Source organism: Oncorhynchus mykiss, chromosome 3, assembly GCF_013265735.2.
Source record: "Oncorhynchus mykiss isolate Arlee chromosome 3, USDA_OmykA_1.1, whole genome shotgun sequence".
Taxonomy (NCBI): domain Eukaryota; kingdom Metazoa; phylum Chordata; class Actinopteri; order Salmoniformes; family Salmonidae; genus Oncorhynchus; species Oncorhynchus mykiss.
In genome coordinates this window covers 47376362-47392101 of record NC_048567.1, presented here as the reverse complement: position 1 = coordinate 47392101, position 15740 = coordinate 47376362, and the positions used below count along the sequence as shown (strand labels likewise).

Here is a 15740-nt window from a genome sequence, read left to right as displayed (position 1 = left end):
TGAAATCTCATTGATCAACGTCTCAACCAAATATTACCCACATTTCCACGATGAAATGATGTGGTGTGCCCAGTGGGTTGTCATTGGGGAGGTTGATGTGGGGCTGCTGTGGTGACACATTCAGGCGGTGGCGCAGGCTCATATAGTCAATCTGAAACGCTTCAGACAACGGCGTTTCGATTGGCAGTAATTCGCTTGGGTTTCTCTTGTTGAAAGGTTTCTGATTAGAGAAGGGGAATATCAACGAGCCGGTGTTGGACACCACATCACAGCCCGCCACAGCCAAGTAAATCGGCTTATCCGTTGGACATGATGAGGGCTTTCAGTAGAACCGTAGCTTGAGGGGAGAAGAGGAGGAGAGGAAAAGAGAGAGAGAGGGGGGAAAAAGGAGGAGGAGAGGAAGGAATCTCCCAGAGACAGGAGCTTCCATGCATATCCATCCCGCTCCGCTCTGCAGGCTCTCTCCCCGCCCTCTCCCCCATTCTCTAACTAACAGTACCATTATAAACCTTAGCACACACTAATCCCAGTGCCTTTATTCTGCTCCCTGGTGAAACGCAGCAGTCAGGTTCTAAAGCAGCTGCGAATTGTCTCTGAAAATAATATATGAATGGTGAACATTCATGGTGTGTTAGACTCATTTAACGCTGCCTTCACTTCCTCCCGTGGCCCGAACAGATTGCACTTGGCTAGACGTGCTGTAGGGAGGTGGCAATTTGGCCCACTGACTCTGCAGAAACAAACATTTAAAAAATGGATGCAGCGGACTTACATTCCTGAGCCAAAATAATTCGCTAAAACTTTTCCCAACATAGGAGTAAGAAATGACGAAATCCATTAAGACAATCTGATCTGCTCTCGATCATGCAGAAGATTACTAACTTAAGTATGGAAATCAGCAGGCTATAAGTAAACGCCACTCTTTCCGTAAACCAAAGCATAAGGCTTTACTAGGCGTGGGCTGAGCGCCACACGTGCCTAAAATGCTGTTGATCCACATTTCCTTTTGCTCTCCTCCAGTGTGCTGAAATGGACATCGGACATAATTACAGGAACGTTTTTCAGAGAGATGACTTCCTGCCAATGCTGGAGCTTGGGGGGAGCAGGGAGGATGGTGGTCTGGATCTGGCCAGAGTGAGAGAGGGAGCTGCAGCCAATCTGCAGGCTCAGGTTTCGGCTGGCGTTTGCCAACTGAACGCCAACGAGTGCGGGCATGTGAACGTCAACGAGTGCGGGCATGTGAACGTCAACATACCAGTCACTGCTGCCACAGCTGCTCAAGCATCTGACATAATCCACGGGTCACTCAGGCTGTCCTGACCCAGATGAGGAGAGGAGCTGTGCAATGCTGCCATCAAAGGACATACAGTATGTGACTTTGTGACGGTTAGTTTCTATGGGGACAGCTAGGTGAGAGAAGGCATGAGGGTTTGGGACAGAGGCAGACAGCAGAATTCAGAAGAGACCTATTGGGCTTGGACGGGCCACAGTGGCCAACGTGTCTACAGACTTTGCACCTCAGAGAAGAGGTTTAAAAAGCCATGAGATCAGCCATCGTACAGGATGTGGATTATGGCCATCAGCAGAGAGAGAGAGGGAGAGAGTGAGTACTGCAGTGATTTAACAGCCTCGCAGAGATTATCATTATTGGGCCCCGATTTACAACAGTTCAAGAATGTAATGGGAAAGAAATGGGGAAACCACAGACTTACTTGGTCTGGGAATGATAACTCCTCACTTGACGGCGTTTCTCCATAGCCTTTTAAACGTCTCCCATATGTGAATGGGGTTTTAATGCTTGTTAAAAGGTAATAGGTTGGACATTAGGATCATACTACGAACAAAAAAGGTAACACGTAGTAACCCACACATGCCATGCTAAGACACTGATGAGAATACAGCCACGGAGTAGGGTGAAGTTGCCCCTATGCTCTGATCTTGGGTCAGTTTAGCATTTTCCCCAACTAACGATTAAGGCTAGGATTGGGGCAAGGTAAGCTGATCCGAGATCTGTGCCTAGGAGAAACATCACCTCGGAGTCAAACGCATTATAAGAGGGGTGGTGGATCATGACGAAGTTAGAATTCACCTTGAAGGTCATCATCGACCAGGGGTTCTGTAGATATCCAATGGCAGCAGGAAAAGTTGGTCAAAAACACACACATTAAATCAACCTTTTCACAATAAAAACCTGGATAAATATTGCTGGACTAACTGGGACAGCTGAAATAATTTTTTAAAAAGAAACAACACAAAGTCATATGATTATTAGTTTGTAGGCGGGAACCGTAGACTGTATATACAGTAAATAACGGAAGGCCCTCAGTAAAATGTCATAGGCCTAGTACCGTAAATTGACTGTCTACATTTCAATACCAATCCACAAAGCAGCCCATTATGAAAACAGCAACCATAGGTAATTTGCCTCTCCTTTTATGATCGTGTGCCTTGGAATTAGCAGCCATTTTTCATAATCTACCTACCTTCTTATCTAGAGCAGATATCTAAAAACAGCTAATGGAAGAGTTCTTGGACTGAAAGGAAGAGGACTAATTAACATCGGCCGAGCCATTACTCTTACTGTAGTGATGTGGCTGGCCCGCAATAGCTGAGAATCATTTCCCACTCTCTTAAAAAAAAAACACCGGGAATGCATTTTTGTTTTCTAGCCTTCAATGGAAAACTAATCAATTAAACCTCAAATGATCCATAAAAATAAAAAAAGCCTAAAAATATCAGAAGATTATTCTGGTGTGGAGAACAAAACGGCGCCCTACTCCATATGTCAAAAGGTAGTGCACTACGTAGGGGATAGGGTGCCATTCGGGACACAGCACGCCCGCTTACACGTTCTGAATCAGCTGGGCCTCGTTTTCCCCTACAGCCTTTGTACCAAGAACAGAATCCCTGTCGTGAGGAATTATAGAACGGCGTTTCCTTCAAACCGTACGGACGACAGTGTTCTTCCCTCCGAAGAGGAACAAAAAACATGACCGCAGAGTAGAGATAACACGCCCTACCCAACCCTCACGTCTCAGACGGGAACGACAAAACGAGTGACAAATGCTCACTTCTGACGCAGTGGAAGAAGAAAAGCCTACCATTATTCTACCATTCTTTCTTCAGACTCCCTGTCAAGCAGCTCATATTTACCGGCATTGAAATGTCAAGTCAGACTCCTATGGCTGACACCCGCAAAGAGAAACGACAACAGATCTATCAATCAACACACAACATATGAATTACTTAGTGGAGCTGTCAACCAGAGCACACTGATGTTCTCTGTATCTCAGGGGGAAGGCAGGCAGGCATGCTTGCACCCGTTGCTTAACGACTCATTGCAAATTTAATGAAGTTGACAGGGGAAACAAAATCCAATCTCAATATCAAATCATTTCTGGTAACAATTAAGTACTTTTTTGTAATTGTCTTCAATTAAAATGGTCCTAAAGAAACAACAATAGCTTCTTAGCAAAGAGCAATTGCTCAAGCAAGAATTTTTTTCTGGGACTGAATGGAATAGGTCTGAGTGGGGAGGGGAAAACTGAAAAATAGCTGTTATTGGCATAAAGGTTTTCAACTATTAACTCATTTACCGCCGGGTGATGTCACCAAGCAGGCCAAAACTTTCCCACCAAAACACGCTGAAATTTCAGGCAGTCTTTTCAAACTGCTCTTATACTGAAAAGGCATTATCATAATTTACACAATTCCACAGTATTATTCCAACCTCAGCGTGGAAATATAAAATAAAAAAAAACTGGAAATCATCTATGTATTGGGATAAAAATCAGATAACCTACACAAACAACAAAGTCTTTGTAAATTATTATTATTCTTCTGCTCCACTATTTGCTTAAGAAACTCCAGTCTTAATCTAGCACACAGAGTTTCTCTCAGTGGATATAGGCCTATTTGCATGCATTCAAGTACACTGGCAATACATCCAACTGTGTGACTCGCTGGAAAACATACATACCCATCCACGATCATACGGATCGATCTCCTGCCAAACCCTCCGGCGTTTCCCTTCAAACGGTGGCCTGTGGTTAAGGACGCGAGTCTACATGAGGCAGGGGCTGGCCCTGGTCCATGCCACAGACAGACACAGGCTTTTTGTCCCAAAATGGCATCTTATTCCCTATATAGTGCACTACTTGTGACCAGCGCCTGACCAGGTTCAATAGTGATCTGGTCAAAATTAGGGCTCTCGAGGTTGGGCGCAGTGACTCACTTTGTGCCGCAGCATGCCAGCGGAAAAGCTTGACAGCAGAGCCACAGACTGGAGCCTGTCTCCGATTACGGGGAGACGACCTTAATCTACTTATTATCAGGCCTAAATTGCTGACCTGTGCTCCTGTGACAGACTGGCTATCGCCAAGTGTAGCATATGCTCAACAACTAACCACTGAGCGAAGGAGGCAGAGGCGGCAGTAGTCTCACAGAGCTCTGGTCAGAAATAATGCACCTTGTAGGGAACAGGGCGCCATTTGAGAAGCAGACATTATCTCCTGCCCTGTGAAGGTATGCAACGTGTTATCTAATGGAGAGAGTGGAGACCTGGATAGAGTGAGCACACCCACTCTAGATAGCTTTCTGGAGTGGGGTGTGTGTGTGTGTGTGTGTGTGTGTGTGTGTGTGGGGGGGGGGGTAGTAGGGAGGAGGAGACAGAAGAGCTGACCTGTGAGGCTGTCAGGCCGTGGGATCATCCTCTCGTAGACGTCGTAGCTCTGAGCTCCGTAGGGGTCTGCATCGTGGTGGATCAACGACCGAGGCAAGGTGGAGCCATAGTGCTGGGGCTGGGCCGTCATGCTGGAGCGCCCTGGAGACGCCGCCGACCCCCCTGGCTGCTGGGTGAGGGGTAAGGGGCCGTCCACCATCGTTAGGGGGGAGCCCATTCGCACCGAGGCTGACCCCAGGGCCTGGTATGGTGAAGTGGTGCGGCTGGCACTGCCCGAGCGGGAGTTGGCGCTGCCCATGCGGCGGAGGGCGGCGGGGGAACTCTTCTGGGTGTTGTAAGGGGAGCCGGCGCGCTGGGCTGAGGGCAGGGTGGTGGAGAAGATACTGGAGAGAGGCTTGGGCTCTGTGACAATGGGCGAGCAGTAGTTACTCCCCATGGTGGCCCTCAGGGAGCCCCGTGAGGGGGACACACTGTTGCCATAGGCCGGGGACTGGGTCCGGGAGGGCACCGAGCTCACCCTCCTCATGGCTCGACCCGGCGCTGCGGCGGTTAACACAGGGGCCTGTCAGGACAGAAGGACAGAGGACAAAACTACTGAGCAACTACCACACATTTCAGCATCACATTTAATAGAGGCGTAAAATATTTTTGCTGTGATATTTTACATCCTCACAGAAAGTGTCTAGTATCTTATGGGACTATTAAAGGATATATTTTTCTCTTTTCTCTAACTTCCTTTCCATCTCTCAGCCAGCAGTAGCATCTGTGTGCTCTGTGGCAGTCAGTATATTAATCATGACCATAGAGATGTATTAGAGAGCTCATCTCCTATCTTTGCCATGGCTATTTCTGACCGCATAGACAATGCCATCGAGGGCTAAAACTGGCTTCAGTCCGAGTGTGGCTAAGTGCAAACGTCTATCCTACTCAATGGCGTGACTGCTGCAGACAGTGTGCCCTCTATCCAACTTTATGGCCAACTTTATGGCCAACTTTATGGCCAACTTTATGGCCAACTTTATGGCCGTGACTGCTGCAGAGTAGCCAAGTGGTTAGAGCATTGGACTAGTAACCGAAAGGTTGCAAGTTCAAATCCCCGAGCTGACAAGGTACAAAATCTGTCGTTCTGCCCCTGAACAGGCAGTTAACCCACTGTTCCTAGGCCGTCATTGAAAATAAGAATTTGTTCTTAACTGACTTGCCTAGTTAAATAAAGGTAAAATAAAAAAAATAAAAGACAGTGTGCCCTCTATCCAACTCTATGGCCGTGACTGCTGCAGACATTGTGCCCTCTATCCAACTCTATGGCCCGTGACTGCTGCAGACAGTGTGCCCTCTATCCAACTCTATGGCCCGTGACTGCTGCAGACAGTGTGCCCTCCATCCAACTCTATGGCCCGTGACTGCTGCAGACAGGGTGCCCTCTAGCTCCGTGAGCTTACCTGGACCTGGGCCTGGCCCTCGGCCCTGGCATTCCTCAGGAGGGTAGAGGTGCCGCCTGTGCCCGGGTAAGAGCGCGGCATCCTCAGGTCAGTCTTAGCCAGACTATTCTGGTTCTGGCTGACGTAGTAGTTGCTGGCATCCTGGTAGCCACTGTCCGAGTACGAGTTCATCTGGGTGGAGCTGCGGGAGTTCCCTGTAGACCCTGAGAGAAAGGAAAGGAGAGAGGGAGAGAGAGCAGAAGGAGAGAAATAAATAGAGCGAGCAGAAGGAGAGAGAGAGAGAGACACCGAGTGAGTGTCCTTAAAGCACTACATGACATTTAGCTAGTCCACACAGTACTAATGACCTCACAGAGTGTCCGTTTCCACCTCCCTACCCTCCATACTGGAGCCATACACTGGCTCATTAAAACTATACACATCACATGTGCTTCTGAGGCCAAGCAGAACACTTCAAAGCATCATTAAAGGGCTCCGACTCTGGTGGGGCTAAGAGAGGGGGAGTGGCACAGCCTTGACGGGGGAGAGAGAGCGAGAGAGTGTAGAACAGAGGGGCTGCATTAGTAACAGACCCTCACTTTCATGGAGCGAGGTCTGCTCTGGGGAGTACAGGGCCACCTGCTCCTGCTCTGTTCGGAGGCGGTAGGTGGGCGACTGAGAAGTGTCTGTCACTCGAGACTTGGTGTCCCGCGAGGTCGAGGCATCTGGGAAAGAATGGGAGGACAAAGTCAGTGTTACCTGTGTCACTTATTTGGTATATCATGGCGTTTGCAACGTCAGGATCGTGGGTTCAATTCCCGCTGGGATCACCCATACAAAATGTATGCACACACTACTGTTAGACACTTTCGATGAAAGTGTCTGATAAATGGGAAAAATACACTAAGTACACAAAACATTAAGAACACCTGCTCTTTCCATGACACAGACTATCCAGGTGAATCCCTTGTTGATGTCACCTGTTAAATCCACTTCAAAATCAGTGTAGATGAAGGGGAGGAGACAGGTTAGAGAATGATTTTTAAGCTTTGAGACAATTGAGGCATGGATTGTGCATGTGTGTCATTCAGAGAGTGAATCAGCAAGACGTGCCTTCGAACAGGGTATGGTAGTGGGTGCCAGGCGCACCAGTTTGTGTCAAGAACTGCAACGCGGCTGGGTTTTTAGCGCTCAACAGTTTCCTGTGTGTATCAAGAATGGCCCACCACCCAAAGGACATCCAGCCAGCTTGATCCCCTGTGGAACACTTTTGTACTACTCAATATTAGGAAGGTGTTCTTAATGTTTTGTACACTCGGTGTATATGGAAGAGATAGGAGACGTAGAAGTTAAAGGATTTCGCGTCGATGCAATAACAAATTCCACACTCGTGTAAATTAAGTTAATTATCATACTGACTCATAGGAGAGACATTTGCGACGCTCCTATTTTGCTGTGCCGGGACACTGATGAAAATCCCCTCGTCAAAACCGTTTCCAAACTAACATTCCCCGGCTGTGACCTAAATGGCAACCAAGTTGCTATATCAGAGCCATGGCTCTGGCCAAAAGTAGTGCCCTGTATGGTGAATAGGGTGCCAAAGGTCACTGCCCATGAGAACAGCCGTTGAGGCAAACGAGGAGGAATTACCACAGTAAAGTCTCTCATAAGCTGCTGCACAATGTTGCTCCACAATCAAAATCGAGTTAAGTGTGACCTGCGTGAATGTGCTCCACTGCAATAGCTGCAACAATGGGGTGTCAGAACCCAATAGCTAGCCAGTCCGAACCGGAGGGAGGGGCATTGTTGGCTGGCATATGGATGAGGGGGGAGGCCGAATTCCATGGAGGAGCCACTCTGCTGTTCCTTTCTGGCTTGTAAGTGTCTCGGTAACCTATTTCCTTGCCAGGAGCCCGCCGTCTCCGCAGCTCAACGCCGCCTCTAGTTGCATGAGTTGACTGCAGCTGCGGCACCTCAATAAATTCTGCTGCTGCAATTATTATGGTTGACTTGATTTGCGCTAGCCCACTGTGTGCGGCGCGGCGGACACTTAAATCTTTCAAAAGGCCACGTTTGCCGTGTGGCTGATTTCCATCGTGACGGGGGGAGTAAAGAATTCATGAAAAATGTATGCGCAGGATAAACTAAAATCGTTAAAAGCAGTATTTACAGAACAATGGAAAATGATCTGAATGGGGTGTCGCTTCTGACCAAACAGAAACCTTTTTCCCCCCATAAACAACTACAACAAAGCTTCACTCATCCCTCCTGCTCCTCATAGCATATTAGGAGTAACTTTTCAGGTAGACAGTGACTGGAGCTTAATGTGACATTTCTGCCCTCAGGGCATCGCTACAGAGACTTGACCCCGTTTGAGAAATGAGACGGTACACAATGAAAGAGAGTGTTACATCCCTCCTCCAGAACGGTGGGATTAAAGTGTAGGTGCGTCACAAAGGCCACCCTATTCCCTATTTAGTACACTACTTTTAACCAGGGCTCTGGTTAAAGAATAAGGTGCAATTTGGGAATGCAGCCGTAGAGTGTTGTGGGTGAGAGAGTGTGATTGGAGTGAAATTAGCTGCAGTGTGCTGCTGTAAAGGGTAATGACTATGTCTGGCTGGGCTGCTGGCTGGGCTGCTTATTGCCCTCCCGGGCCCCCGGCAGGTCCGCCCGTCAACCAGCCTGTGGATTTCGAGAGGAAGTGTTACTGTGGAGAGAAAGCCTTTCTTTAACCTTGTGAATGTGGACAGCACAGTCACAGGCAACCTATTCCCTATAATGCACAACTTTTTGACCAGGGCCAATAGAGCCCCCATAGGGCTCTGGCCAACAGTAGCACACTATATAGGGAATAGGGTGCCAATTGGGACGCAGGCTCTGTTAACGTAATAAGTGGTTGAGGAGTGCCACGGGTGACAAAATAATGACCTGTATATGAACTCTGACCATTATGGCTAGACAGCTGATTATAACTGGAGAGGAACATCAATAACCTCTCCTCTTCCACAGAACAGGCAGCCTCTCACTTCATATCTACACCAGCTATCATTTCTGTTTCATATTTGAATTAGAATAAATACATTACTGTGGCTAACGATGATTTCTCATCTACAATGAGGAAATCAATATTTATTTTAAAAAGTAGGCTCTATGGCCGCCTACTTGCCCTGGTCAAAAGTAGTGCACTTTATAGGGAATAGGGTGCCGTTTGGAACCCATATCCTTGTTCTTACTGTGTCCGTCTGCTAGTCGTGCTTGTCAGCAATGAACCGACTGGAGCGAGTGGAAAATTCCAAACAATACCGAGACAAGCAATTTAACAGTGCACATGTACAATCATAACCCCGTAGGGTCAGTCTGACAAGAACCACAATACAATATTAATGATGGCTGCAGCGATTCACTTAGTTCCATTATACAATTAATAAGCTTTGAAATACATTAGGAAAATGGACTTCATTATCAATTTGAGCAGCAGCAAAGTCACTGTGGTCCTACAAGGGTCCATGTTAAATAAACAGAGTTGGAGTGGAGGGAAAGTGTTACTGTCAGAGAGTGGGAGTAGCTAAAGAGAAATATTGAATCTGAAATGTGCCAGAAGAAACTAATCAAGGCAGTCAGTAGTAGGGGTTAACATGGGTAACTGGGATCCTGGGACTGTCCAGGGAACAGGGAATTCTTTACGTTTCCCGAAATAATGAAATGACAAGACCCCCGTAAATTACAACATTTACACGTGACCCAGATGCAGTTAAACCCAACAGGAAACCCCCACTGTATATCCTATACAATAACATGTGCCTCTTTGAGCCGTTATTGTGAATCGTCAGACAGTGACAAATGTGATAGGCATCTGTCACAGACATGAAGTCTGATAACAATTCAGAGAGGCATGAGAGAAAAATACATCTTCTCCTGTCCTAAAGCCTAGGCTATTTCCCTAACCAGTCTGAATCCTACTGGAAATCAAAATCCTAACAGTCTCGCATGAAAATTCCTAACTTTATTCTGTAATCCAATACGATGCATTATCGAAGGACTCCACTCGCCTATGCATGTCAAAGAACAGCTATAACATTTCCCCGTGCTGTCTCGTATTGCCGTCAACATCGTGAGAGAGAGAATGCATGATCAACAAACGGTATGAGTAGACATTAATATGTATTTAACATGCCCATTACCTCTCTTCATCTCTCCGTTATTCATGAGCTGATCTGCCATCTGTGTAATCATCAACTCGATTTAACCAAACAGGAGATATTCTGTCATTCATTGAAGGAGCACATCTAGTACCGGGAACCCGTTTGTCTCCAGAACAGCCGGAATTCTTTGGCATATTCTACAAGGTGTAGGGAACGTTCCACAGGGATGTTGGTCCATGCTGACACGAGCCCAGGAGGGCGCCCGTTTCTGAGATACTGGATCCGGCGCGCCTGGCACCGACAAACATACCACGCTCAAAGTCGCTTAGGTCACTCGTTTTGCCCATTCTAACGTTCAATCAAACAGTAACTGAATGACTCGATGCCCTGCTTTTATATAAGCCACGGCCACCTGACTCATTGTCTGTAGGAACGATCAATTTCGTGAAAGTGGTGGTGTCCCTAATAAACTGTGTATACAGAGTGTATACAGTGCATTCAGAAACTATTCAGACCCCTAGACTTTTTCCACATTTTGTTTTACATTACAGCCTTATTCTAAAATGGATTAAATAACGGAAAATTATCATCAATCTACACACAATGTCTCATAATGACAAAGTGAAAAAAGTTTTGCCAATTTATTTTTTTAAATAAAATAAATACCTTATTTACATAAGTATTAAGACCCGTTGCTGTGAGACTGAAATTGAGCTCAGGTGCATCTTGTTTCCACTGATCATCCTGGAGATGTTTCTACAACTTGGAGTCCATCTGTGGTAATTTCAATTGATTAGACATGATTTGGAAAGGCACACACCTGTCTATATAAGGTCCCACAGTTGACAATGCATGTCAGAGCAAAAACCAAGCCATGGGGTCAAAGGAATTGTCCGTAGAGCTCCAAGACAGGATTGTGTCGAGGCACAGATCTGGGGAAAGGTATCAAAAAAATATCTGCAGCATTAAAGGTCCCCAAGAACACAGTGGTTTCCATCATTCTTAAATGGAAGAAGTTTGGAACCACTAGACTCTTCCTAGAGTTGGCCGCCCGGTCAAACTGAGTAATCGGGGGAGAAGGGCCTTGGTCTGGGAGGTGACCAAGAACCCGATGGGACAAGTCTCTGAATGTCCTTGAGTGGCCCAGCCAGAGCCCGGACTTGAATCCGATCGAACATCTCTGGAGAGACCTGAAAATAGCTGTGCAGCGACGCTCCCCATCCAACCTGACAGCTTGAGGAGAATGGGAGAAACTTCTCAAATACAGGTGTGCCAAGCTTGTAGTGTCATACCCAAGAAGACTCGAGGCTGTATCGCTGTCAAAGGTGCTTCTACAAAGTACTAAGTAAAGGGTCTGAATACTTACATAAATGTGATTTCAGTTTTCCTTTAATTATAAATTGGCTAAATTGGCTAAAAAATAGTTTTTGCTTTGTCATTATGGGGTATTGAGTGTAGATTGATGAGAAAAACTATTTGATCAATTTTAGAATAAGGCTGTAACATAACAACATTTGGAAAAAGTGAAGGGGTCTGAATACTTTCTGAATGCACTGCATCCATGGCATGGTATGGTTTTCAATGATTCACAAGAATATCAGTCAGTGTATGGTGACATGGACTTTGTGTCACAAATGGCACCCGTTTCACTATATAGTGCACTACTTTTGACCAGAGGCCTTTAGGTCCTGGTCAAAATGTGTGCACTATAAAGGGAATAGGGAATGTGTCAAACATGGTGTAGGGAAGGATGATCAGACCGTACCTGCAGATCTCCAGGGGAGGGACTTCTCAGACGAGCTGAAAGACAAAAAGAGAGAGAAGGTCTTAAGATACATGGACAAATAAGAGACAGAAAGTGAATGTTCTCAACAGGACACTTGTTTAAATTCATATAGAAGATATCCAGCAGACATCCGCTTACAAATGGGCCTATTTTACTTGTGCTTGAGATAAAGGTGTGCCTGAAATAGGCCTCTGGCCCAAAGTAGTGCACTATATAAGGTGCCATTTGGGATGCACACCAACAAATCACAATAAACATGAAATTGAAAGAACATTGTCAGTTCAGATGCAACCAGAGAATTCATAGACCAGACCAAATAGAAAGAAACAGAGGTAGTTGTGGCCAGTGCAGCATATGCCAACATACAAATAACATGGCTACAACCAAACATTTAAATACGATTCAAAATGGCTGTTTCTCCTCTCTAGGTGATCTTTACTGCCACGACAGACAACGAGGAGGATCATCCTTTTCCCTGAGGTCGTGTCGGTTATTTTTCATCCTCGCCGGTCTTTGAGAAACACACTTTGCGAATAAACGGAAAAAGGTCAGGCTTGGCCATCCATCCTGATGGGGGTCTGAGGCTCTGAAGCTGAAGACAAGCTGCTAGCTCTGCTACTAAAGTAAATAGAAAAAAAACAATTGATATCTGAGCAAAAATGCCAATGCCCCACCGATAATAAAACAGACTGAAATCAGGACACGTGTACACACACGCGGACAGACGGACGCGCGCACATACGGATGGATGCACACATACACGGATCTGCCTGTTCTGAGTTACTACTGCGTGCTGAGCATACGCAACAATGACATGGATGCGTGTGGATATTTCCTCAGCAATAAAGGGGCAGTTGTCTCCCAAGAATAAGGAGGTATAAAGCTTGGTGGCCTGACAGCGAGTCCATGTTAAAACACATTACGGCCCTCAGACAAATACCGAGGCTACGCCCCAAATGGCACCCTATTCCCTATACAGTGCACTACTATTATTCCCTGGTCAAAAGCAGTGCACTACGTAGGGAGTAGGGTGCCATTTTGGACGTAAGCTGAGCATGCTGGTACTGCAGAGCCAAGTGGACCCATAGGTGGAGAGTGTGATGGATGGTGGGGTCAGTGGTGGCTGGTCCTGCATCAGTGGAGAAGTGGGCAGGCAGATAGCTCAAACTGATGCCCCATCCCAATGATGGGCCTGGGAAAGTGCTGAGGCAGGAGAGGGTCAGGGCTTAACGGATGAGGCCACTTCTACTGAAGCCCATCAGAGAGCCACTCTGTTGTAGTGTCCCAAGTGGGCACCTTAACCTCTATGTAGTGCACTACATTTGGCCAGGGCACAAAGTACATACAGTCGATCCTATTTGGCTCTGGACAAACGTTCTGCACTGTGTAGGGAGTAGGGTGCCATTTGGGACGCACACTCCGCCTGTAAGAGGCCATACAACTAGGCCCCAAGTTTCTCCGCTATAGTATACCTCAGCCACTTCAACATGATTATCTCAAAGCAGAGAGCAGCACTAAACTAAAGTGCACCAAGTCCAAACATGTAAAAGCTTTAACTAACAGCCACCTGGACCGGCCAGCTTCACTTAGAAAATTACATTTAAAACAGAGCAATTTTCAGGTCATTTCTAATAAATCTAGTCATCTAGAAGTCTTCTGTGAGCGCTGGACCTAAAAGCAGGGTTCCCACCCACATGCTTTCCAAGGAAATTTCTAGCGGGTCATTATTGCCATGCACCTGGGTCATTCCACCAATTCAGTGCCTTTTGAGATGTGCAACTTGGTGAGAAAAAAAACCCCACTTGATTTCACCTCATTTTAACATGGTCATAAAGATCACGTTCTTTCTCGTCAAGAGGTTGAATAGAAAAAGTACTATTGTAAGATTCTATTAAGTGCCAAATAGAGTAACAGGGTTGACGATGTCATCTTAAATCAGCCATAAATCCCATTGTGACGGGGGAAATGGAAGCTTGTGGTGTGCAACAGGAAGGGGTAATTGAATGCCAAAACATTTCTAGCCTGTCTATGGGTATGATCCACAAAACACCATAAAATGGCCCAAAAATATTAGAACCAGCTCACCTGCTTTTACATGATGATTTGACTATTCGATGTTCAATGTTTCTTTAGATAATTTTTTTTTTTTTTTTTTACGAATAGTTTCACCTTATTAAAATGAGAGTTCAGTTCACGTAAAAGGGTTGACCTTAAAATGAGGGACAGGTTTTTTTTTTTACCTAAAAATGTGTTCACTAAATCACAGGAAATAAATATCAATCTTAAGAAATGACTTTGTTCAAGCAACAGAAATAAACAGGGCTTTACAATGATGGTGAAAACTGGAGGTAAAGTGGGTTAAAATCTTTCTGGAAGTCACAAAGGGTACATACATGGAGGGACATGTCAAAATGATGAATTCTGGCACTTTAACAAGCCTTTATTCATATTAAAAATGAGATTTATTGAATTCTCCACTAGGTCTATATTAAAGGGGACTTCATTGATTATAACAAAAATGGGCAGTGTGCAGATAAAAAAAAAAGTGATCATATTTCCACACTAGGAGGTCGAAATGACACTCTGAAATTGTGAAAATGACAATGCCCTTTTTGTGTAAGAGCTGTTTGGGAAAAAATCTGGAATTTCAGCCTGTTCAGGTGGGATGGAACTTTTTGCCCACATCATAACGTCACAATTAATCCTATTATAATAAACCAATGACTGTTCATCTGGGTAAGGGCGTGGGCTCTAGACCATCCTAATCAACCAATCGGGGCTGAGCACTGGCCAAAGAAGGCTCAAGAAATAAACTATTAAAATATATATTGGTTATTTTCATTAAATAAACACAGATTTATCAGACATACAGCGATGATTTAAAAATAAATTACTAAAACTGCGATAGAAAGCATGGGACGACCCAGCTGCTGTTGCCATTTCGCTGATTGGATTTTATAGAATTAGGCAGTGGTGGAAAAAGTACCCAATTGTCATACCTGAGTAAAAGTAAAAGATGCCTTAATAGAAAATGACTCGAGTAAAAGTCACCCAGTAAAATACTACTTAAGTATATTTAAAACCAAATACTTTTACTCAAGTATCAAAAGAAAATGTAATTGCTAAAATATACTTACGTATCAAATTCCTTGTATTAGGCAAACCAGTAGGCACATATATATATATATATATATATATATATATATATATTTTTTTTTTTTTTTTTAAATTTTTTTTTTTTATTTACAGATAGCAAGGGGCACATTCCAACACTCAGACATAATTTACAAACGAAGCATGTGCTTAGTGAGTCCGCCAGATCAAAGGCAGTAGAAATGACCAGGGATGTTCTCTTGATCAGTGTGTGAATTGGACTATTTGAGTACTTTTGAGTGGCAGGGAAAATGTATGGAGTAAAAATAACATTGTCTTTTGGAATGTAGTGGAAAAAAAGTAAAAGTAGTCAAAAATATGAATGGTAAAGAAAAGTACAGACACCCCCCAAAAAAATACTTAAGTAGTACTTTAAAGTGTTTTTACTTACAGTGGCAAGAAAAAGTATGTGAACCCTTTGGAAATAACTTGATTTCTGTATAAAAATGTGTCATAAAATGTGATCTGATCTTTATCTAGGTCACAACAATAGACAAACACAGTATGCTTAAACTAATAACAAACAATTATCCATTTTCATATCTTTATTGAAC

The 15740-nt window shown here is 44.9% G+C and overlaps 1 protein-coding gene across 12 annotated transcripts in view; it reads right to left on the bottom strand.

Moving 5' to 3' along the window:
• Positions 1–15740, bottom strand: part of LOC110520056 (plakophilin-4) — a 126707-nt gene that overhangs the window by 49822 nt on the left and 61145 nt on the right. For 4 of the 12 annotated variants that reach the window (XM_036974313.1, XM_036974327.1, XM_036974315.1 and 1 more), the window contains exons 4-8: positions 12013–12047; positions 6696–6827; positions 6124–6326; positions 4682–5243; positions 2090–2116 (exon numbers count right to left, since the gene is read on the bottom strand). In XM_036974313.1, coding sequence (XP_036830208.1) covers positions 2090–2116; positions 4682–5243; positions 6124–6326; positions 6696–6827; positions 12013–12047 — 959 coding nt within the window. The remainder of the gene's footprint in view (positions 1–2089; positions 2117–4681; positions 5244–6123; positions 6327–6695; positions 6828–12012; positions 12048–15740) is intronic. The other 8 variants (XM_036974316.1, XM_036974323.1, XM_036974329.1 and 5 more) reach the window with 4 other exon arrangements.